Source organism: Raphanus sativus, chromosome 5 (assembly GCF_000801105.2).
Source record: "Raphanus sativus cultivar WK10039 chromosome 5, ASM80110v3, whole genome shotgun sequence".
Classification (NCBI taxonomy): Eukaryota; Viridiplantae; Streptophyta; class Magnoliopsida; order Brassicales; family Brassicaceae; genus Raphanus; species Raphanus sativus.
Genome location: NC_079515.1, coordinates 32,987,788 through 33,013,276, shown reverse-complemented (window position 1 = coordinate 33,013,276; position 25,489 = coordinate 32,987,788). Strand labels below are relative to the sequence as shown.

Sequence of the window (25,489 nt, the reverse complement as noted above, 5' to 3'; positions counted from 1 at the left end):
TCCCCAATGTAATTTTTGTATTTAAATTATAGTTTTGGAGATGAATGCATAACTGCATAAGGAAAGTCTAACTTATTATGGATAGATAGGAGTCATATATAGCATTGCAAGAAGGGAGAAATATATAAACACAGAGCATACAGAGGGGTAAGGGTGAAAGAAACATGGAAACCGAAAAAGAGAGGAGCTACGAACTTCATAGAACCGAATATTTTGTATCGCTTCCTCTTGAGCTTACCGTAAATATACTTTTGCGACTTCCGGCAAAATCCATAGGGAGGTTCCGGTGCGTGTCGAAGCTCTGGTCGACTATGACCACCACTCCCAGCTTCATCAAGTCTTTCTCTGTCCACTCCTCGGCTCGACCTTCTCTTCTTTTCTTCAAGAATGAAGAGGAAAATTGTGTCTTCTACTCCTTGCCGCATCATCCCCCTGCTGAAAAATACCTCCCTAAAGAGGAAACTGGTCTACCGCTAAGGATTCAAACTAATAAGAATAATATTCCTCATCAATCTATCCACGGTTTGATTCCCTTTGGAAATTCTGAAAGGGTCATAATTTGGAATCCAACCTTGAAACAACACGTAACCTTACCCGAGCCTAAAGTCTCGAAACCCTTGATAAGCCTTTTGGGATACGATCCTGTCGGTGATGAATACAAAGTGTTGTGCATGTCACTATGGGATAAAGGTGAAAACCCTCAGATTTTTACACTGGGACCTCGAGAATCATGGAGAACGTTGATCCAAGACAGCCCTAGCCATGTTAAGTCCTACAAGGCAGTTTGGAGATGCATCAACGGAGTTGTGTACTATTTAGCGGTTGATAACACTATCGTGAGCTTTGACGTGAGGTCCGAGAAGTTTGGAGTAATCCAAATACCAGAGCTGCCTTGGCGTATAGAAAGACTTCCGTGTGGTTTTGTAAGACACAGGGGAAGATTAGCTTTGTTTTCTAATTTCAGCAGTTTTTCGGGACAAATCTCATTATGGGTTTTGGAGGATGCTGGGAAACATAAATGGTCGCGAAAAGACTCATATCTGCCATTTAAAACGATTACTGGTTCAACATGGAAGGGAAGATTTACGCTCTCTTTCTTACATGTAACTGGTGAGACCGTTGATGATGAGTTGATTTACTTACCAATGTTTGCGGACGGGCCATTTTATGCCATATACTATGATTTGGAGAGAAATAGAGTAAGAAAAGTTCGTTACGAGGGGATTGGAGAAATCGAGTTGAGATCTCATTGTTTTCCCAATCACATTGAGAGTCTTATGTCTTTGAACGATCTTCTTACCGCGGCCTAGACACCACACCCATTTTTTTCTTTTCTCTGACAAGGTTTACTGTACGAACACTTTTTTTTTTAAAACACCCAAAGTGCTTGAAAATGTATGGTTTTGTCTCTTGTCAAAACACAAGACTGAGAAGCGAAATAAAACACATGGGGCTTCTTATATCGTGTATCCACCAGTTCTCTCCTCTGCTGATATTGTAGATAAGTAGAAACAGAAAATCATCAAACGTTACACCAGTTATCTCCTCTGTGATATGAATTTTTCCCTTAAAAAAAATAAATACAATCATAGACAGACAAACATGTGGTGTTGTCTCTATTCTTGATCAGCTTGCTGAATGATTATTGTCCTCTGGTAATGATACAGGACAGATGGGTGATTAGCAGCATATGTATTGTTGGAGAAAATTTCTAAAGCGAAGAAAGAGCAAACGACAATTAAACATTAACCAAGTACACTTATAAAATCCCACCTTACTATGAGATCCTTCTGTCAAACAAGAACATCGTAGTCCACTACTCCTAAGTCCTAAATATAGAAAATCCTCAAGTCTATAAATAAATAAAAGAGTACATGAAAAAGAGAAAATTTGAAAGCAACATCTCTCTTCTTGAATAGAAACCGATGCTAGTTCTCTGTCCCCTCTTTGGAACCACCACGTCACCGGTGGACAAACTCGAGAATAGCGTTTCTCCACCCCTCTTCCTGAAGCATTGACAGATATCTCATCATCCACAGCAAGCTCGGTTCCAGTTCCTTGGCCTTTCACTTTGCCTCCGGAAGTATCTCTTTCCTCTACCATTACCTTGAAGATACTGAAGGCTCAATAGGGCGAACTGCGCTGTATGGAACTGTTTCTTAGTTTCCATAATCGATGTAGAACACTTCGAATTTGTCATCTGGTGAAGATTGAACTGCTCCTCGTGGTGCATTAACAATCTGACTACAAGGTGATTTAGTAAAAGTGAAGAGATATTAGAGGTTTGATGGTTTACCATTGCACGGTTCCAGGAGTTTATCCAGGCTAAACTGTGCAAGGACTAGGCCTGGGCGTTCGGTTTTCGGTTCGGTTCCGGTTCGGTTTTTTCGGTTTTCGGTTTTTCGGTTCTAGAAATATAGGAACCGTTCGGTTATATATGAAATTCGGTTCGGATCCGGTTCGGTTCTTTTCGGTTTCGGTTCGGTTCGGATAATAATTATAAGAACCGACTAATACTTTATAAATTTTTGGTTCTAATTCGGTTACAGATTAGTTCCAGTTTTTCTGTTAATTTTGGATGATTCATGGTTAAAAACAGACTTCTGAGAAGTTTTCAGATATAAATCAGGTAATTCATATAAATTTTAATATTTTCGATAAAAATATTCGGAAAATTTAATTTTTAGGATAAGTTGGATAACTTGAAATAACAAAAAAAATATTTTCTATATATTTTGGAATAAATTGGTGTATAATGTTTAGAATATTTGGTATTTTAGTACTAAATATAACTAATATTTTAGGTATATAAATTGTATTTCGGATGTTCGGGTACCCATTCGGTTCTCGGTTCGGTACCGGTTCGGTTTCGGTTTTTCGGTTATAGAAATATAGGAACCGTTCGGTTATTTTAAACTTTGGTTCGGTTTCGGATTCGGTTTTTTCGGTTCGGTTTCGGTTCGGTTTTCGGTTTTCGGTTTTTATGCCCAGGCCTAGCAAGGACGATGTCACCCTTCTTAGGGTTAAACGATCCAACAATGGGAGCGTTTTTAAGACTCAGAGATGCAAGCTGGTTTTGAATCGAAGCTACTTCTGATCCCAAGAAAGTGCCGGTTCTATCCACAGTTTTTTAATCCAATAACTTATTTAAATCTGTTAAACTAAAACAATTTATATGAAAATTTATTTCTATTAAAAGTCCACTTAAACCCTATTAGTCCATATTATTAGGAATAATTAACACTAGGTTTAAGATCCGCGCCTTGCGCGAAATGAAGATTATATATAAATCATTTTTACATATTATATGTTTTTACATATTATAAAATAATAAATATATATTAAAATTTTAAAAATTCAGTAACTATTATGTATATAATTAAATTGGTGCGAACACCTAAATAAATTTTATTAATCCAAACAAAAAATATTTCTATTTAATATGGTAAATAATTAAATTTAAATGATATTTATATTTTTAATATTGATATCTATTAACTAATGTTTTTATTCATATTATTTTTTTATCATTTGTATCTTTTTAAACTAAAATTTTAAATTACTGATAACAAAATTTTAATTGTGGGATATTTAATAAATTTAGTAATTTTTTTAAAACCGATTCAAAATTTATAATTTAATATTAAGCTGTCAATATTTGATCAAAACTTGAACAAAAAAAGATTGTTCAAATCTTCGAAATTAAATATTTATGTATTTATATGGTATACAGTTTAATTATATATATATATATATATATATATATTAATCTTAATATTTATTAAATAAGACTTCCTATTTATATGATTTTGTAATTATTTGTATCTTTTTATAACAAAATCTTTAAATTACTGATAACAAAATTTTAATTGTGGGATGTTTAATAAATTTAGTAATTTATATATTTTTTTAAAAAAATCGATTCAAAATTTATATTAATTTGTCAATATTTGATCAAATCTTGAATCAAAAAAGATTGTTCAAAGATTCGAAATTAAATATTTATGTATTTGTATGGTATATAATTTAATTATATATATATATATATTTATATATATTAATCTTAATATTTATTAAATAAGACTTCCTACTTATATGATTTTGTAATCATTTGTATCTTGTCGTAACAAAATTTTAAACCATGGTCACAAAAATTTCAATGTGAGATTTTTAACAGTTTTAGTAATTTATAGTCATTTTTAAAAATTCAAAATATAACACATACGGAAAAATCTAAACTTTTATTATTAATTTATTTTAATAAGTTACTTTTTGAAAAAAGAAATGATAAAGGATACTCTATTCTAATTTTTATCAAATTTTTATTATTCAAAATCATTAATTGTCATATATATACTTTAGTTATATTAGGAAATTCTGTAATTTTATTTAAGGAAATAATGAAGAAAATTAATAATTAATTTATTGTTAGTTTAATGAAAAGCTTATTATATATTCATATGGACCAAGATATTTCTCTAAAAATTCTAAGAAGCATTGTGGTGATGACACATGGCTATACCAAATGTTGTAATGCTCCTCTTTTAATATATAGGAGATATCACTATAGAAAGATGTCAATAATGTAATTGTATAGATGTTATAATATATATTTTAGTAGAACAGTTCATTGTCATATATTTTCTTTGCTCATATATAATAAGTATGTGAATCTTATTTAGTTTAAATGAGAGTAATGGATCCCTAGAATATAGAAAGCTATGGAAAGTTATAATGAACTGTAAATTACGTAATAGGTATATTTATTTGTTCTAATGACAGTTAATTAGTAAAACATAAGAAATATAATTGGACACAACATATATCAACTGGTCATATGTATTTTAATAGAATAGATGTAGCTTATGTTAGACATGGCTTATTGTTGTGTCGATGACGGTGTTTTGTTAATTTATAGGCTAACTCGTAAAAGCTTACTTAATATTTGGTCAAGAAATTGCAACACATGAAAACATTGGTGGAGAAAATATTAGTTTCAAGAGGGCATAAAATTTTACGAAATGATCTTCATCAAAAACACATACACTAATAGTGTTTTTATTTTTGTTGGTAGATAGGCTAGAAACGAGGATGAGAACTTTTTTTTTTGTAACTGGGCTTTCATATTAAATAGCAGAAAAAATAAAAATGTTTACAAGCCATGTGCCTTAGTTTAACGGGCCTTGCCCAGATTGAAACATTCATATTTTAGAACTTTGAAATAGTGAAAGAGCTTTTTCTAGCCCAGTAGAGGAGAGATCAGTTTGGTGACGATTGGGAATGGAACATAGTAGATTTCTTCACTTATGCATGTCGAATCCAGAGTTGCAGAGCTTGAGAGGCAAGAGTCGGGTGAGAGTGGCGCAGGGTTTGAATCTTGTTTCGCAACTGGCGATCGATTAAAGAGAAGAGAGCATCGATAGAGCGGAAGCTGTTGGAATGGAGTCTCCGATTCCTTTCATTCCACATCCAATAGATCGTCGATTGCCAAGCCCAGAGTGTGAGGATCTTTTGATGTTTAAGAGGCTTCTGGCTAGGGAGAGATTTCATCTGATCCAGCGTTGCGGTCCAGTCTGCTAAGGGCAGGAAATCACACCTTCGAGCAATCTGCGACCAAAGATCATAACTGAAGGGGCAATCCATGAAAAGATGATTTCTTGTCTCTTCCCCGGAGTTGCAAAGGAGGCAAGTCTGTGAAACCTGAAGTCCCCATCTCCTCATTCTATCTTTAGTAGGGGATCTGTCAAGAACAAAAAGCCAAGTTAGAAAGTTGTGCCGCGGGATACCAAATTGTGTCCAAACAATGGATGCCCAGTCTACTTCAGCTATCTCTCCTCTGAGAGCCGTATACATCTCGCCTGTTCTGTACACAGCAGTAAGCTTTTCCCATTAATCACCCATTCGTAGTAGTCTTGCTCCTCTGTGAAAGTCACCGTAGTTAAAAACATATGCAGCTGAAGTTGGTTCTCTGATCTCGCAGGTGGTATTTGCCAAACCCCATCGTTACAGAGTGATGATACTGTTACTTCAGGTGGAATTCCAAGTCTGGAAGAACCGGAATTCAGGAAAGTAGAGAGGCTTCCAAAAGGGGTCCAACTATCGAATCAAAACCTCGCTGATAGTCCATTCTCCAGATGCAGTTTTATGAAAGGGAAAGCGATCTCCTTCAGTTTGAGCAGTTTATTAGCGAGCCAAGAGAAAGAGGGGTTAGGTTTTGTTGTCCAGTAGTTGTGGATAGAGCCTCTGAGGATAGTGTCCCTGAACCAAGATTGGGTCAGTTAGATTGTGTAGTTTTTGCGAGGATGAGAACTAGAAAGAGAGTGTGTAGTTTTTGTTTTTATTTACTCGATTTTTCATTTTTTTCAAAAGGTTTGAAACAACATATACAAACACAATGGATTTATAAAAACGATTTGTCCCATAAGTGATGTATGATGATTTAAGAGATTTAGCGATTTAGCAAATATTTTTCTTTAGATTAGCCACTACCAAAAATATATGAACATAATATCTGATTGTTGTAGTACTTCTAATGCAACAAAAACTAATAACAAAATTTACAATTAAAGAGAAATAACTTTATAAATTAACACTTTACTTACTTATTCAATGATATAAATGATGCGAACTTTAATAAAAAATAAGATACCTTAAGATCTTTGAAAATATTGTATTTTAAATATTTTTTAGAAAATTACTTTAATCTCACTAAATATATATTACAATACTTTAATAAACATAATAGTTCAACTATGAACCAAACACATATCCACCAGAATATTTACTATCCTTACATGTAGAATCGGAACATAGTAATACAATATTTTTTTGTATCCACGCCATTATCAAATACAACAAACACATTTCATAAAAAAAACTAACTAAATTACACATGTGGATGACACAAATATCAAACAATCACACAAAATAATCACAAAACAAACACATGCATTTATGTGTTTTCCTTTTGAAACATCAATTTAATTTATGTTTTAAGTTTAGCTATATTTACTTTGATGCAACCCTCAGGTATTTATTCTATCAGTAAAATCACTTATGCTATTTCTCTTTGACCTCAATAATTTGAAAACAAAGTAATACATTATTTTCACTAACCAATATCAAATAGATCAAAAAAGAATTTTAAACTCATTAAAGAATAAAAACATACGACGCCGAAATACTATTAGTAATGTATAATGTCTTAAAAAGATCTATAAAAATTCAAAATATAAAATTTTGACTGTAATTTATTGAAGACATTGAAGTGACAGACGACTAAAAATTATTAAGTATAAAACAAAGGAAATAGGAAAAGATGCACAGTCTAATTTAGAGAACAAATCAGTTACATGATAGAATGATATTTCAAACTAACTAGTTGTTCCAAAAAGAAAGATTAAGCATCTTAAAGCAATTTCAGTTCATGAGTTTGATATTTAGTGTGTGTTATATTTTTATATATTACTATTAGGATATGAAGTCTAATTTCCATGTCTACCACTAGTTATATCAAGAAAATACAAAGAAAATTGGTCTAGTAAAGGCTTGAGTTCCCTCCTTTAAAATCACATTTTGATTTGACTTTCCAAAATAACTTTATAATATGTTTGATTTGTAGATTTTGGTTTTTTTTGAAAATTGTAAAGTATATTTACCAAAGAAAGAAACATATTGTATGTACTGTTGAAGATTTTGTGACAAAATAGTACTAGACAAATGAAACTGAAAAAAACTTTAAAACCAAAAAAAATACTATAATTTGTGTAGATTTAGTGCAGTTTGGTGGCAAAGTTGCTAAGTCCATATGCCATGTGGAGTTCAACAACAATAAACTTTATTAAACTCATTTATACTAAATCAACGCCAATTCTTTTAAAATAAGCTATTTGATCCATGGTTACTTTATTTAAATTCATAAATCAATCTGAAAATTGATTTTTCTTATTCAAAGAAAGAAAGTCGTTTAAATCTCAGATCTTTCAACGAAACAAAACATGAACTGCTCTTCATCAATTGTATTGAATGATGTTTTGCTTCTTATTATACGTTATTTATAGATTTAGTAAATGAATAGTTTCATTCACTTTTTAAATATATTATCCGAAACCTGAGTAAGAGTAGGTGTTTCTTAGTCCACAACGGGTGGATCAAGAAAGAGTCGCATTACATATTTACACTTCCAAGTTGTTATGTAAATATGTAATGCGATTGTTAATAGAATCTGTTATAACCAATCATATATATTACAATGATAAGCTTATTGTATTTCTGTGGAAATTATTTTTACTGAGAAATATCATTTTAGTTTTCATAATCGCAATTCTTATTCTTTTTCACGTGGTGATATCATCTGTATACAGAACTATTCTACACAAAAGTTTTAAAAATTAAATTAATGTGCGCCTGCTGAAACAAATTGATGTTCATGTAATGATATTTGTCGGTGTTGAGTCTGAGATAACAAATGAGAACCTCTTTGAGGTCTTCCTGGCCGGTTGATACCATTCTCCTTGATCAGCTCGACCATTGCATCTCTGAAAGACTTGTGCGCTCGAGCACTTGACTACTGAAAAGCTTTCCGTTCTCCATTCCTCTATTTGCTGCTTACATCAAAAGTTTAAGCTCTCAATTTAGCCTTCCCCAAGTCTTCAATAGCTCTAACCCAGATGTTTTCTTTTGTTCTAACATGTTTAGAACCTACAAAGATTTCTTCTATTGGTCAGCCTTTATATTCGCTTCTTTTAGGTTTATTATTTCCTTGATATTTTTCTACTGATGAGCCAGTTTTGTTACGACATGCCCATGGACCCACATATCTTCTCTACTGTAGGTGTATGTACATGTCCACCCGGTTGACCTTGATATCTGTGTAATTATGTGATCTATTTGGCTTTTGTTTGAGAAGCTGTTAAGTCACGTCTCTCGCAGATATACTTAACTTTATTCGCCAGAATCCTTGGCTTCTGATTTAGATATTGATCTCCATGCACCCACTCGCCCCCACATCCATTGTTGTAGCCTGGTATCAAAATAAGAAGAAAGCGTTAAACCAACCTAAACTAAATTCAAGAAAGTATTAACATAAAAATCACATTCAGTTAAGTTAACATTTTCACTGGGATGTATCTTGACTCTCTGTCATGTCGCCTCTTAGTCCCTTATCAAATCTCCAATCCAAAGTTCTGGCCTGATAATCAAAAACAAAATAAAATGTTAAACCAAACTAAAATGTAAATGGCTACACAATCTCAAACTTGAGAGAATAATAACATTAAAATAAGAACTGCATCTTACAATTCAGTGGGAAATGAGTAGGCCACTCGATTGTAAAATCCATCTCAACCATAGACGAACAGAACAGTTTTTATGGATGCAGTTCGTGTCTCAACGAATCTCCTTCGAACTCATTCTCCAAATCCAGACCCATCTCAAATCCAATGCTCTAGATTAGAGAATACGAAAATGTGAAATCAAATGAAGCATGGTGAAGGACGCAAGTGATAACAATAAACGCAAAATCACAAGAGCCTTGTCACCACCGTATGCCTGCTTCGACCTGCTTAAGTATTCTATTAATGTTATTATTCTCTCAAGTTTGAGATTGTTCGTCTATGGTTGAGATGGATTTTACAATCGACTGGCCACTCGTAAAAGGGAAACAGCCAAACAAGGGTCTCTTATTCGTTTGAATCACATGATTCACAGATCAACACTCGCAAAGTTCCAAGACGCAAAGACCCACACACAACTCATCATCATGTCTTTGAAGTTATGGTCTATAGGTTTGCACACCGTTTTGTTAAGGAAATTCATATTGTCACTTTACAATTTGTATACTGTACTTAAACTTCCGTCAAGTACAAAACCACTTTGTTTTCTCCTCGGGTAATGAACATATTATATATGCATCATGCGTATAGTACAAAAAAAGATAAAACCCATTCCTTTTTTTTTTCTTTTTTTTTGAACAACTAGATAAAACCCATTCCTGTTCAGTTTTTCTCACATGTTAACACGATATATTAGATCGCAACCTGACAAAACAGGATTAACACATTAACATCGAGAATATAATATTACGATTACCAAACAAATATATATTCTCGTTTATTATTTTTAGTACGTATTATAATAAACTACTCAGGATACAAGACAAAAAACATATTTCTTTATATATCTCTCCATAAACGGTTGCTCAAAATCCTCTTCTTGAAATGGCTAAGCCTACTTCTCCCATCTTCTTCTTCCTCCTCGTTATCCTATCATCAACCCTACTCTCGGTCAAACCCAACACAACCATAATTGAAACAACTTGCAAAACCACAAGCTACTATGCCCTCTGCGTCTCAGCTCTCAAATCCGACCCAAGAAGCCCCACAGCCGACACAAAAGGCCTAGCAGCCATTATGGTTGGCGTTGGTGTGAAGAACGCCACAGCAACCGCCACTTACATCACTGGGAACCTAACCTCCGCCGCAAACGACACCGTCCTCAAGAAGGTCTTAAAAGATTGTTCCGAGAAGTATACTCTCGCAGCTGATTCTCTCCGGCTAACGATACAAGATCTTGATGATGAAGCTTATGACTATGCTTACATGCATGTGTTGGCGGCGGAGGATTATCCTAACGTTTGCCGGAATATTTTTCGGCGAGCTAAAGGTTTGGTTTATCCGGCGGAGATTCGCCGGCGTGAAGTGAGTTTGAGACGTATATGTGGTGTTGTCTCCGGGATTCTTGATCGGCTTGCTGAATAATTACTGTTGTACTATTTTTCTTTTTAAAGATCTTTGCTAAAATGGCAAAATCTCTATTTACAATCGAGCTTATGGTAATTATAAATCTCTACTAAATTTGGAATCTGTAAGTTTTAATACATTTACTTACTCGTTTAATGCATTTGCTTTAAACAGAGCAATGTTTAAGAAATCATTATCTGAATATTGAGATGATTTATTTATCTTCGAATTTACCAAACGTACCAAAGACCTTAAGTCGTGTTTAGTGCCAAAGATTTGGGAGAAAAGGCTTTAACTACTTGGGAAGCAGAATATTTTATTTGATGGAATACCGTTTGGTTCCATGTAACTTTTGCTTTATCAATATGCATTATACGTGTTATCGAATATGTTGAAAACTTTTTAAAATTGCGATAAGGTTTTAAAAGTACCACTTAAAGAAGAAAAGCTAACGTAGTCTATGCATAACAAAAATAAAAGCTGAACGATGATCGACCACATAAGTCATAAGATTCATAACTACTACTACTATCACTACTTTTTCAGACGACGTCGACTGATCTGCGAATTAAAAGCAAAAGATGTGTTACTTTCTTTGGATATTTATTAATAAAAACTTTTCTATTACGTGGAAACAGTTTTATATACACTAGTCAAGTGTGAATGTCTTTGGTAGGTCCGCGACCACAGTAGTCCACACGCTATATGAATTGAATTGACTAATAATTCGACCGGTCAGGGTTAACCGGGTTAGTCGGTGGGACGAAATCGTCATTTAACACGTAGATACATTTCGCGCCCAAAAGACGCGCCAGAGTGACAGAGTCCCATTTTAGTACTTTCTTCTTCTTCTTCCCACTAAATCCATAAACCCTAATTTTCTCGAGAAAACAAAAACCCGCCACGAATCTGGGCACTCTCCGTCACCAGCAAGATGAAGGGAGGAACAATACAGATCAGCTGGCACGACGGGAAGCCAGTGCTGACCCTTGATTTTCATCCGATCTCCGGTTTACTCGCCACCGCCGGAGCCGATTACGATATCAAGGTATTGCAAATTTCAGAAATCAATTCGATTTCATCCAATTGAGGATCTGGGTTCCGCTTGATTGTTTGAAAGTCGCAAACTTTTGAGCGTTTGATTGGGTTGATGCATTTTAGAGAATCAGGAATGTTATTGCTAATTATTGACTATTAATTAAGTTGAGTTTTTTGTTTTGTTCAGCTATGGTTATTAAATTCTGGTCAAGCGGAGAAGAAGCTTCCCAGTGTATCTTACCAGAGCAGCCTTACTTATCATGGATGTGCTGTCAATACCATTCGTTTCTCTCGCTCTGGTTAGTACTCTGTTTCTTAGATAACCTTCAATGTTATACTGCACCAAGCTTTGTGTTATCTATCAGAGATGCTCTTGAGCTCGCGATCATGTTTTGTATGTGTGCTTACTTATCTAGTGTTTGACGATTGTGGTATGATGATTTGCAGGGGAACTGCTTGCCTCTGGAGCAGACGGTACGAATGAGAAACACATCTGGTCGCTAAGATGCAAGTGTGTTTTTGCATATTTTGAATGCTCTGTTTAACTAATTGCGCAATTCTGTTTTCCTTATAATGCAGGAGGCGAGCTTATCATATGGAAGTTGCATCCTTCTGAAACCAACCAGTCCTGGAAAGTTCACAAATCGTTATCGTGAGTTTTTCTATCACCTGAATAATAAGCTATCCTGTCACGCTTTTGTAGTCAGTTAAGTTTTTAGGTTAGCAAGAACCATCTTCAATGTTGTTGCTATAAAGAAGGGAGAGTGCTTCTTGTAGGCTAGTTACATAGTGTGAGAGCTTATGAAAGGTTCATGGACTCGTTCAAATGTAGACCAATAACATGCTGCAAAACATATAGTCTAACGAGAATTATTCTTCTGCTTGGTAGATTTCATCGAAAGGATGTCTTAGATCTTCAGTGGTCTCCTGATGATGGTTTTCTGATTTCTGGCTCAGTGGACAACTCTTGCATAATTTGGGACGTTAACAAAGGTGAGAACAAGTAAAAGAGGAGATAACTAACTTTTCATGTTACTTCCACATTTTCTGCTTCTTACATTTTTTCCTATTTTTGCTACAAGGTTCTGTACATCAGATACTGGATGCCCATTGTCATTATGTTCAAGGTGTTGCATGGGACCCCTTGTCGAAGTACGTAGCCTCTCTTAGCTCGGACAGAACATGCCGGATATATCTCAATAAGCCTCAAGCAAAGAGTAAAAGCGGTGAAAAGATGAACTATGTTTGTCAGCATGTTATCACGAAAGCAGATCATCAACGAGGAGATGACACTAAGGTAAGAAAGAGAGGAAGAATTACACCTTCATGATTCGTTGCGAATATACAGTATGCTTGATTTTCACAATGACCATATGATATGCAGACGGTGAAAACCCATCTCTTTCATGATGAGACATTGCCTTCTTTCTTCCGAAGATTGTCTTGGTCACCTGATGGCTCGTTTTTACTCATTCCATCGGGTAATTACCCCTACGACACAGTCCTCCTTAGATCATCACTCTGTATGTCCTGATTTTAATTATGTTTCTGTCATCACTTGTATTTCATTTGAAGGCTCTTTCAAGCTTTCGCCTACATCCGAAGCTGTAAATGCTACTTATGTCTTCTCTAGGAAGGACCTTTCAAGGTACGATAACCATCTCTTGTTTTTTTTTTTAAATCTGAACCTAGTGACCTCAATTGCTCGAGCCTATGTATGATATATAGTTAGAAAGCACTAGAAAGTCTCACACGCGCTCAATTTGTTTTTTTTTTTTTAATTTCCTGCGAGCAGACCTGCACTGCAGCTTCCAGGTGCTAACAAACCGGTTGTAGTGGTTCGTTTTTGCCCTGTTGCATTCAAACTCCGTGGTTCAAGTTCTGGTACATATTATGTTTTCTTATGATATATGTTTCAGCTTCTTTTAAGAAAGAAAATCAAGCCCTTTGAGGAGATGTAAATCTTTTCCTTACATATTCTCATTTTGGTGTTCATGCAGAAGAAGGTGGTTTCTTCAAGCTTCCTTACCGTATTGTATTTGCCATTGCAACATTAAATTCGGTGTACATATATGACACGGAGTGTGTCGCTCCTATTGCAGTCCTCGCAGGTCTCCACTACGCTGCAATAACTGATGTAACATGGTAAAAAATAAATATTTTCTTTGTTTTAGATCTCTGAATAGTGTCCTCAAAAGATTCTCTAATGATCAAATATTTGTGCTAAATATAGGTCACCAACTGCGTCTTATCTAGCACTGTCCTCACAAGATGGTTATTGCACACTTGTTGAATTTGAAGATAACGAACTAGGAGAGCCTGTCTCCATCTCAGCAGGTTTGCCCTTAGGACTCTTTATCTCTCTCTTTCTACGTTTCAGAACTCGACATGATCCATCAAATTCAATTGCAGTCGGAAAGAAATCAGCGGATAGCGAAGAGAGAAAGCATGTTTTAGAGAAAACCGATGAGCTGATGACCGAAGCAATACCAGACGAGACAAGTAAACAGGCTGAATCAGAACAAGACCAAGAGAAACGAAAGCCATTGCCGAGCAAAATTACCATGGAGGAGGGTGAGGAGAAAAAGCAGGTTATGCATAGAACTGATGAAGTAATGGCGGAAACAAGATCAGAGGGAGAGAAACAGCCACTGCAGAGCAAAGTTAACACACCTGTCTCAAGTAAACCGGCAAGGAAACGCATCACACCCATGGCTATTGACCCCTAACTGCTGATTACGCTACTCTTTGTTTCCATATTTGTTTACTATTTATCTTTCTTATCATAGGCTACCATAATGAATCAATCAAGGAGTGTTGTGTGGGGCTCTTTGCCTCTTAAAACAAGCCAAGCTCACAGTTTCAAAAGTTGATTGGCTCGCTTTATATGATCTTCTAAGCAGCTAACCATGTTGTGTTTTGGGATTTGAAACCAACAGTGAGAGAGAGAGAGCAGTGTTGAAAATGTAATGGGCATGTTTGGGTATGACTGCCGCAGCAATCCTTTAGAGATAGATTAACGGGCTTTAGTTCGTTAAGGTTCGGCCCGTTTAAACTTATTACGCTAAAATTATAATTGACGAGAAAATAAACGGTAAAAAACATATGTTACTCTCTAATTTTAATTGCTAAACCCCTTTCTTCCTAATAGCCGTAAAAAAAAAGTTAAAACAGGAAAACAAAAAAAACAAAACCCAGAAACTCCCGACATCTTTAATTGACATTGGTCTCTCCATCCTAAATCTCCTCCTCTCTCTCTCTCTCTCACTCAGATTTCAATTATTTGATAAAATATCTTGTAGCTATAGATACACCACTTATATAGAAATATTATATCTCTCCCTCTCAAATGGATTCTCCGAAACTCCCGCGCTCTCTCTCCACCTCTTCCTCCACTCCATTCGCTTCCTCCGCCGTTAAACCCCACCGTAAAAACGCCCCCTCTCGCAACTTGATCCTCATCATCATCGTCGTCTCCGCCATCCTCCTCCTCCTCTTAACCCTCATCATCTACTCCAAATCCTCCCACAACACACCCCACCAACCCTCCCCCGTCGTTCCTCCTCCGCCGAAGACTCCTTCCCCTCCTTCCCCTCCTCCAATCGCTCAGATCCGCCTCGCATGCAACGCCGCGCGTTTCCCGGACCACTGCTTCACCTCCCTCTCTAAACCGGGCCTGGTCCCTCCCGATCCCAAACCGGTCCAGATAATCCACTCCGCCATCTCCCTCTCCTCCTCGACCCTCAAGTCCGGCCGGTCGCAGATCAAATCCATCCTAGACTCCTCCGCGGCGAACAAGAACCGCACGAACATCGCCACCATCTGCCTCGAGATCCTCTCCTACTCCCAGCACCGCACCGAATCCACCTCCGCCGCCGTCGCCGACGGGGGAGGGATCAAAGACGGCCGCGCCTGGATGAGCGCGGCCCTCGCTTACCAGTACGACTGCTGGGCGGGTCTCAAAACCGTCAACGACACCAAGCAAGTCGTCGACACCATCACCTTCCTCGGCGATCTCGTCAAGCTCACCGGAACCGCCCTGGGGATGATGGTGTCGTTCGACAGCTTCGGAGACGACGTCGCTTCGTGGATCCCCCCGGCGACGGAGCGAGACGGGTTCTGGGAGAAGACTAAACCGGGCTCCGGTACGGTTAGGGACGGTAATCTGGGTTTTCCGTCCGGTTTGAAGGAGGACGTGACGGTGTGTAAAGACGGGTGCGGTTACAAGACGGTGCAGGAAGCGGTTGACGCGGCGCCGGCAACTAACGGAACCGTTAAGTTTGTGATAGGGATCAGGGAAGGCGTGTATGAGGAAACCGTCAGGGTTCCGTTTGAGAAAAAGAACGTCGTGTTCATCGGGGACGGGATGGGTAAAACTGTAATTACGGGTTCGTTGAATGTAGGTCAACCAGGGATGACAACGTTCAACTCTGCAACCGTCGGTGAGTTAATAATAATGTCAAACGTTACAAGTGTTTTTTGTCTTGTAAGATTTGGACATTGTTAAAATCATTTATTGTTTGTTTGTTTTTTTTTTTTGTAACACCATTTATTGTTTGTTTGTGTAGGAGTTCTCGGTGATGGATTCATGGCACGTGACTTAACGATAGAGAACACGGCGGGAGCAGACGCGCATCAAGCGGTTGCGTTTAGGTCAGACAGCGACTACTCGATACTCGAAAACTGCGAGTTTCTTGGGAACCAAGACACAGTTTACTCTCACTCTCTTCGCCAATTCTACAAACAGTGTCGTATCCAAGGCAACGTGGACTTCATATTCGGCAACTCGGCTGCTGTTTTCCAAGATTGCAGCATCTTAATCGCTTCGAAAAATTCAAAACTAGACCAAGGCGGAGGCGCAAACAACGCGATCACAGCACACGGGAGGATCGACGCGGCGCAGTCCACGGGGTTCGTGTTTTTGAACTGTTCGATTAACGGAACGGAGGAGTACATGAAGGAGTTTCAAGCTAACCCTAAGGGGCATACGAACTATTTGGGAAGACCATGGAAGGAGTTTTCGAGGACGGTGTTTGTAAACTGTAATCTTGAGTCTTTGATTAGTCCCGAGGGATGGACGCCCTGGGACGGGGATTTCGCGTTGAAGACGTTGTATTACGGTGAGTATAAGAATACGGGTCCCGGGTCGGTTAGGTCGAAGAGGGTTCCTTGGAGTAGTGAGATACCTGAGAAGCATGTTGATGTTTACTCGGTGGCTAGTTTTATCCAGGCTGATCAGTGGGCTTCTTCCAAGTCTGCTTGATGTTGTAAAGGAGAGTGGAGTGCTTTTAGGATTTTGAAAAGAGGAGAGATGTCGTTGTAAAGTGTTGATAATGTCAAAGCATATATAACATATCATATTTTTCTTGAGTGGCTGAAGATATTAACCTTATCATGTAGATGCAGTAAGCACATTGATAGGTAAAATGCTTACCGCATCAAGGAAACTAGCATTAATGTTTCAAAGGGTAAATAATAAGTTGGTTTGTTATTATTGTGAAACATATATTGAATGTATAGTGCGATGAATAAGGTGACACAAAAGCTATGGGTTAAAGTAGAGACAACATGCGGACGAAGAAAACAAAACATGATCTTATATGTTGGGAGTCAGAAGTTTTCTCATCCTTTGGTGGTGCGTACTGTATATCTCTGTTTTAACACATAAGATAAGAGTTTGCTGAAACAGAGTACTTAGGAGAAGAGAGAATATGTAAAAGAGTTAGAAAGAAGAGCAATGCTTTCAAAGGTTCACTTGTTTCGATAAGCCAACTCGGTGAAAATCTTGTGAATTATTACATCATCTCCTCTAACAAACCTAGCAGCTCTCCTTGTAGCATCCAGCGAGCCATGTAATTAGATCATTTCATCAGCCCAAAAGAATCATCCAAAACAATTCGTTAGGTTAAATACACTTGAGCTTAACTACAGTTCCAAACCCATCTCTTATTAGACAAAAGAGTCACATAAGACTTCCAAAACAGGGTCAGCAGCATTTGAGAACTCCATGAGAGGGGAACGAAGCCAAGAACCATTGATTTATATTGCTAACTTCATATACTTACTGGAAAATAAAATGATGAGAGGCGCCTAAAATCCAATGTTGGCGTCTCATGGTCAAAGAAGAAGAGTTTGCTGGGTGCGTCTTGGGTCATAAGAAACTGCAGGGGGGAGATGTTGATCCATAGCAGAAGGGATTTTGGGAATATTGTATCTTTCCTTGATGCAAACTTTCTGGCGTTAATGTGGGCGGTGGAGTCTTTGCGAAGTCATCATGTTGATAAAGTGGTGTTTGAGACAGAAGTGAGTGATATTGTTGGTGCGGTCACAAGACCTAAGGCATGGCCAGCTTTCAGGTATCAAGGCTCTAGGGTGAGGAAAGCACTGAATGCTATTAACGTGTGGAGTGTGGTGGTGGTGGTATCTTCTCGGGTGAACAGGTGTGCTCAAAGAATTGCAAAGATTGTAACGGTGGAGATGTGATGCCAGTCATATGTGTTATTTTTACTATTCTCTCTTTCATTTAGTCTTCTTTTCTTTATTTCTTAGCCTTCTTTAATTCTGGTGGCTTTCGACCACTTGTGGTTTGTTACTCTGAACCTATATAGTTCCTCTTTGAAGTTAATTCCAATCAACGTTAAAAAATGAATGTTTTGGATAATAACAGTTTTAGCTTCTAAGTGTTGAAGTGGTTTGATGTTCGGTGCTAAGGGCATCTCCAACCCAACTTCATTTTTTTTTCCAAAATAAAGTAAAAGTGAATATGAAGTAAAAAATGCTCCAATTCAATTTCATATCTCACTCTATAATGAAATTTACTCCATAAATAGAGTAATCTATTTTTTGTTTGTTCATTACTCTATTATGGAGTAAAAAATGGAGTAGGGTTAGAGCATTTTTACTCCATATTCACTTTTACTTCATTTTGAAGTAAAATATGAAGTTTTACATTGGAGATGCTCTAATCGATTGACATAAAATTATTTGATGATGAACCAAAACAGTTCGTTTGGAAATTTACAAGGTCTACAAACTTAACTGGTGGTACCTTTAACCTTTGTTACGCCTAAAATTATTTTAATTCGTTACAAATTATAATGTACACTCGACTTGTTTCGACCGCATCTTTAATCGTGATGTATATATTTCTCGAAAGCAAAATAGTACCATCTTGTTGAATTATTTATAGGATTATAGTTTTTTTTTTTTAACAGACTTAAAGTTATAAATCAAATTCAAAATGGTTTTTTTTAGTTCAAAATGGTTTAATGGTCGCTTAGCTAACTTTCACGCATTTTATAGAATCTTTGTTCACGACTTTTCCTAAGATCAAAAAGATAACAACAAAACAGAGATCCCAATTTTCATACTTCGTGGGCGGTTTGTCGTCGACTCTGGTCTCATTAGATTATTCGACTTCTGAGTCAAAGGCAAGGTCTCAAAGTTAGACCAGCGGAAAGTATTCACAATTAATCAAACTATTTTTTATCATGTATCTTTTGCAGGAATCGTATAAAAAATAACAACACTTAAATATAAGTCCAAAACGCACACCAAAGTTAGTTCCACGCATGTAGTCAACTTGGAAAAAAAAACAATGTACATCTAAGTAGTTTACTTTTCGTATTCAATAAGTGGTCCAGAGCCAGCTCATTCATTCATCGGTTCTCCCGAGACCATCTCCGGCCTCTAAACTTATCTACGTTTTTTTTAGCAAAAAAAAAAAAACTTATCTACGTTTTCGATAAAATAGTTCTCACAATAGTCAAATACGTATATTCGTATACTCTCTAGAAGTCTCCTTTGATAGGATGGGCAAAGTAAGTCCAAGGAGAAATCAAAACCATGGTTCTCATTGGAGATTAGATAGTTTTGGTTGGTTCAAAAACTATAGTGAGTGTAGTAGTATTCGAGATTGTATATATATGGACTATAATGCAAGAAATTATATCACAAGATGGAAGGAAAAGATAAAGATGATTAGGACTCGTATAGGCTTATGTCTATGTCGTGTGTGATGTATTCGAATCTTCTAAAGACGAAATTGAAATCACATGTAACATCGTTACACATTGTGGGTCGATGGGAACTATATGACGCATTCATCTTTTTTGACAAACTTGGACCTATTCCCAACAGAATATATATTAAAATTCGAATTTAGAAAAAGCAATTTCATATCAATGATACGAACAATATGATTGGAAAATTCAAGAACATAATAATTTGATTTTACTTTACATTAATAAGAGAATTATTGACTACACATTCGATGAGCAATGAATTGAATCTTTTCTTTTTTTCAGTTTATATTCACTATTTCAAAAATCCAAAATGTTTACAATTTGATGCTTTGTTCCACACACTCCCTCAATAATGTATCCTCAAGAAATCAAATTACTATGAACCCTAGTGAGTAAAACGAATTGAATTAAAACGGCATGATATGTGTCGTTTTGGTGTCGTAAGCCGAAAGGCAAGACCTCGAATTCACCTTGAACACCTTAAGAAGATCCGTTAGCATCCGCCTCACGGCGGGAGAGCAATTGCTCTGCAACAGTAACAGAATCTTCGTAACGCCGTTAGTACTCGTAACAGCTTCAAGCGCCTTCTCTTCTTTGAAAAGATAAGACACGCTCCAAAGCACCGTCACGGCGTGCTCCGTCGCCGCCGTCGATACTTTCATCAGCTTCTTAACCACCGTCTTCAAACACTCGCCGTCTCCGCCGCAGATTTCCGATCTGCCTTCTTTCGTGGACGCCAGAGTCTCCAGAAGCTTCAAACATTTCTCCGTCACCGAAACGCTCGACGTCGTTGGATCCGTTAGCAGCTTCGCGAGATCCGCGACGAGCTTCTCTCGGATTAGATTCAGCTTCACGCGTCTCGGTGAGCTGATCGCGATCAAGCAGGACAGCGTTGCTTCGATCAAGCTCGAATCGGAGTCTCTGCTAATGGATTTCATTAGCTCGCCGACTAAACCGTCTCTCTCGGCGATTAACACCTTCGACTCGGAGTCAATCGCGATGAATTCGAGTAAACCGGCGCAGACAATCTTCAATTCAACATTCCCGGTTTTGAACAAGAAGACGATCGTCGTTAACCGATCTCGACCGTTGTTTAAAACCAGATTCGAAAACCGTCTCCGATCCGAGAGTTTGGATCGAATCATGCTCAGAATCTTAACCGCCTCTTGAACGGCGAGTAGCTTAGGAGCGGAGGTGGATTTGAAATCCACCTGGCTCATGAGATCCACGAGAAGCCTCACGAAATCATCTTTCCCGGCGAGAAACCCTCTGTTATCGTCGGACTCTCTCGCGAACCGGAGAATCTTCGCCAAAATCTCGCGGTCGAACCTCTCCTCCTTCTCCGCCTTCACTCTGTCGATCGCGTCGGCGATCTCGTCTCTCGTCGGAGCAGCTAACTCCGCCGATTCGACACTTGCTCGCCGGCGAACGGAGTCCGACCAAATCTCGATGAGACGCTGGAGAGTCCGGTTAGGTACGAAATCCTTGTTCTGAAGAATCTGCATCGTCGCCGGACACGTGTTGTTCCCGCCGTCGAGCCACCGTTGGATGCTTGCTCGGTCGTAGGTGACGCCGGTGCAAAGACTGACCGGAGATTTCATAACGTCTAAGGATATAGGACATCGGAAGAAGCTTGGTACGGTGATGTAGAGATCGTCTTTCCTCATTTTTTTTTAGATTGGCCGTTAGTTTTCCGTTTTGCTCCAGATAAAGCGTGTGGGATTCCGTTAGAGAGAGAGAGAGAGAGAACTGTGTTTATGTTTGAGAGAGAGAGAGAGAGAGTGCGTGGGGTTTGGTTTAAAAGATGAAAGAGAAAAAGAGTCAAACTTTGCTGACGTCAACTTTACCTTTTTTGACGGGCGTGTTTGTATTTAAATATCTTTTTAATAATATTATATTGAATAAATCGAATAGCTTTTTTCTTTTAACGTACATCGAATAATATTTTTCTCTTTATGCTATTATAAAAAACTATACTACAAAATTAGAATATAATTTTAGCGCACTCTAAAGTTGAAAATATATATATTCTTATTCATGAAAAGAAAATTAACATTAAACATAATTAAGCATGGTTTATAATAAATGTAGAAAATTCGTTTTATTTATCGTTTAGTGTTGGTCGTTGGTCAAATAGTTCTTTCGGCGCGTTACACTGGTTTACATTTACAGCTATTTAATCTAAGTTTAAAAATATAACGTGTTGGAAGTGATGGACGGTGAGGATTTGCCGATAGTGGATGTAGATATAGGCGGAGTGTGGGGTCCACGCTCAATCGTTTCATAGCTGGGTCAACTTTACGAGCGCACCGAGTTGGGGTTGTGAGATTGCACGTTTGAGATTTATGGAAACGCGGAAGCTTTTTTTTTTATTAGCTTTGATAACCCTATAATCTAGCTTTTCCTATAATTCTCCCCGTTTTCTTATTTATTACTTTTCAGTCCCATTTCACATATCAAATTGCCTGTCAATTTTATTTCACCTTTGTTGCTAAGAAAAAAAAGGTTTAACCCGCTCTCCTAGACTTACCATGCTATAGCCGATAAGCTCTTTATAATATCAAACACACATTATGTGGTGGTAACAGTAACTTTTTGAACGACAAACAAACAGTTTTGTGATAGTATTGTAGTATATAAACTCTTTGATATAACCAACTAATATCTAGTGGCAAATTTTTATCATATCAAAGAAAAGAGCAAACTATTTCTTATTTCGTGCTAGATGTTAATTGATATCATGTGTGTACACTTATGTAATCTTTTGAAAATCTAGGCAGAACTCAATAATATCTAATAAGAAACGAAAAAAGAGAGTACACAAAAGTAGAAAAAAGAATAAATGGTAACACTTTCATCAATTGACCGGACAGATTCTATGGGCTATATTGCATCTTTTGTTGCTCCTCCACTTCTGTGTTGTTTTATGTCCGCAACTAGCAACACATGATGTGGACTCTTTATTCGCGAGAACCCCCTTCGGTACCAAGTTTTAGACTTTGTCTACTTATGTTCATTACAAGTTCAGATTGTATTAGTTTACGGTTTACCTTTTATGGTTAAATATCATAATTTGTAATCAACTCTAATTCAAGCTTACTATAATATATTTATAGCCAAATAGTTTGTGTGAAAACTCAAAAAATCATTGGTTTTGATAAATTAAAGTAATTGGCATCTTATAAGTTACAAAATGTTAACCATAACTCTTAAATGATTTCTCTACAAAATGTGTTATTTTGGATGATTCGGCAGTTGTGAAATTTTGATAAATCAAGTATTATTCAATTTTGTTAAGGATCAGTAAACTAAAACTATTTTAAAAATATAAAGTATTAATTGTTCAAATTTTAAAACTTTGAAATTTATTTTGGATATAATCTCCTAGGCTATATGGTTACTAAAATTGATGACATGACTTCCGAAAAATATGACCTGAATAATTTTATTTAATGTTGATTTATAATTTTGGCAAACTTATTAGAATATGGTAATAATTCATATATTATATTTAATATTGATATTTTTTTGGTCATTTTTAAAAGAATATGATAATAGTTCATACATCAGCTATAGAAAAAATATATTCATATATAACATTTCAAATTTAGAAAATTTATTATTTTATATAATTATACAATTTGTATTACTAAAGCTTTCAAAAATTTTACAATTTTTTTAAAAATTAAATATCTAATCGTAAGATCATTAGTTTTTATATGTCTACAAATTTTATAAATATTGATTAGGCTAAATTTTTGATAATTATACAATTTTATATTATTTTTTTGTTTTATACAAATTAATTTAATACATATCAAATATATATTAAATATTAATAAAAATAGTAAAATCTATAATATAATATATATATATATATATATATATATATATATATAATAGATTTAAAAATTCTTTACTGCACATAGTGCAGGAAAACACCTGGTAATATATATAATTGAGTTACAAAAAACGAAGATAATAGAGCAAAATAATGAATAAAATGATAGGCTAGCCTAAAATGTTATTTTCAGCTTCCTTTGTCCATGACTATGACCATCTTTAAAGAATTTAAGCACATAACAATCTCTTTTTTAATCTGGGGTATCCCACACATAACAATTTTAATCTTGAGCTTTTATCTTTTCTCTAATATTTGTTTAAGTATCATATATTACAAATCTAACCCCAACTCGTGTATCATGCAAGATGCTTTGAAGCCAAAAACTAAAGTCAATGTAATCCTTCCAAAAAAAAAACTAAAGTCAATGTACAAAAATTTACAGCATGACCATTAACACTAAACAGCTAGCGTGCATTGAACCGTGCTTAGCTTTCTAATTTGCTGATTTTTAAAACTCATAAACTAGTTGCTTGCATGACAAAGAAAAAACCCTAATTGTCTGCACGTGAGAGGCTGCGTGTTGTGGCAGTTTCAAACGCTAACGTCCCGCACGTAAAGTTTCTTTTTCTGGTCTGCATGAATGTCACACACCAAACATGAAACAATGGAAGTTTTTCTAAAATTAAAATTCTAATTAATTATTGACAACCATATGGCATTGACCCCACGCTTATCCCTCTCACCACCTTTTTAATATTCTGATCTATCTTCTCAAATATTTTGCGATTTCAGTGTTCAAATTGTAATGATAATTAATCATGATACTTTTAACTTTAAGTCAAAGCTCATGGCCATGATGTTCGTATATATGTTTTTTTTTTTGAAACTGATATATACTTTTCGTTCGTAAAGTTTGTAGTCCTCGTCGCCATAAGAGTTCGTGCTATATTACCTGTAGCAATTCTTTTTTGAGAAAAACCAGCAAGTTTCTTAAAACTAACTGATGATTCTACGTAAGAAAAATAATTAGTCAAAGGTTGAAACATCTACTCTTGATTTTTAATTACTTATTATAGTTTTATTATTAGGGAAAATTTGGAGAAATACACTTCCATAAAATTTTAATTTGAAAACTACATTATTATTTAAGTTTTTTGAAAAATACACTTTTATATATACAAATTTACTAAATTATCTAATATGAATATTTCTCTATTATTGTTCATCACAATTTTTTATACATTTAAAGTAACAGTCTCAATAAGAATAATCTTTAGAATATCTACAAAATATTATTTTTAATATATCTTAACTTTTTGAAAAAAATATTTTTAAAAAAAATATTTTTGAAAAAAATATTTTTTTCAGAAAAAATAACAATCTAGACGATCTTCTTCTTCCAATGAGATATTATCCACCATCCTGACAAAACCATTTTTCTTTGTTTGTTTCATAGTTTACTATTTCTCTTATTTAGAGAGTTTTGAATTCATGAATCATTAAGTGTTATTGGAATTTATAAATTCTCATTTTCTGTTATTATCTTCTTTATATTGAAACATACATTTGATCTGTGTAACTTTTTCATTTAGATTATCTATGGTTCTAAGTTTAGAAATTATAATTGGATGTTCTATGTAACTTTCTCATCACTGCCATTATCTATTTTTTTTTAAGTTTAAGTGAATCTCTTGGTACGGCTCAGTTTACGGAGTGATGGCGGGAAGTTCATTTATGTTGCTGCAGCTTCATTTATGCTACTTCCCTACAGAATCAAGAAAGAAGTATGTAATGTTAAGTAAGGCTGAACAGAATTTTGATATTTTGACGTAGTAAACAATTGC

The 25,489-nt window shown here is 35.9% G+C and overlaps 5 protein-coding genes and 1 long non-coding RNA gene across 6 annotated transcripts; 5 read left to right on the top strand and 1 right to left on the bottom strand.

Moving 5' to 3' along the window:
* The first annotated feature begins 164 nt into the window (after positions 1-164).
* On the top strand, positions 165-1,310 carry LOC108858816 (putative F-box protein At4g21240). The gene has a single exon (XM_018632683.2). The coding sequence runs from the start codon at positions 165-167 to the stop codon at positions 1,308-1,310; it is 1,146 nt and encodes a 381-aa protein (XP_018488185.2).
* Positions 1,311-5,108: 3,798 nt separating this feature from the next.
* LOC108859340 (uncharacterized) lies at positions 5,109-6,517 on the top strand. The gene is made up of 2 exons (XR_001950470.2): positions 5,109-5,875; positions 5,981-6,517. It is a non-coding gene; the product is annotated as an uncharacterized LOC108859340 (long non-coding RNA).
* A 3,541-nt stretch (positions 6,518-10,058) lies between these two features.
* LOC108859717 (cell wall / vacuolar inhibitor of fructosidase 2) lies at positions 10,059-10,960 on the top strand. Its single transcript, XM_018633623.2, has one exon. It carries the CDS (start codon positions 10,218-10,220, stop codon positions 10,755-10,757), a length of 540 nt encoding a protein of 179 aa, XP_018489125.1. The 5' UTR covers positions 10,059-10,217; the 3' UTR covers positions 10,758-10,960.
* A 610-nt stretch (positions 10,961-11,570) lies between these two features.
* Positions 11,571-14,668, top strand: LOC108863061 (chromatin assembly factor 1 subunit FAS2). The gene is made up of 12 exons (XM_018637366.2): positions 11,571-11,787; positions 11,965-12,076; positions 12,225-12,251; positions 12,357-12,429; positions 12,667-12,770; positions 12,860-13,074; positions 13,162-13,258; positions 13,353-13,425; positions 13,573-13,661; positions 13,778-13,922; positions 14,011-14,114; positions 14,190-14,668. Exons 1-12 carry the CDS (start codon positions 11,674-11,676, stop codon positions 14,504-14,506), a joined length of 1,470 nt encoding a protein of 489 aa, XP_018492868.1. The 5' UTR covers positions 11,571-11,673; the 3' UTR covers positions 14,507-14,668.
* A 274-nt stretch (positions 14,669-14,942) lies between these two features.
* LOC108863060 (probable pectinesterase/pectinesterase inhibitor 64) lies at positions 14,943-17,147 on the top strand. Its single transcript, XM_018637364.2, has 2 exons — positions 14,943-16,219; positions 16,346-17,147. Exons 1-2 carry the CDS (start codon positions 15,127-15,129, stop codon positions 17,038-17,040), a joined length of 1,788 nt encoding a protein of 595 aa, XP_018492866.2. The 5' UTR covers positions 14,943-15,126; the 3' UTR covers positions 17,041-17,147.
* Positions 17,148-19,975: 2,828 nt separating this feature from the next.
* LOC108805170 (U-box domain-containing protein 27) lies at positions 19,976-21,577 on the bottom strand. The gene has a single exon (XM_018577141.2). It carries the CDS (start codon positions 21,466-21,468, stop codon positions 20,209-20,211), a length of 1,260 nt encoding a protein of 419 aa, XP_018432643.1. The 5' UTR covers positions 21,469-21,577; the 3' UTR covers positions 19,976-20,208.
* Positions 21,578-25,489: the final 3,912 nt, after the last annotated feature.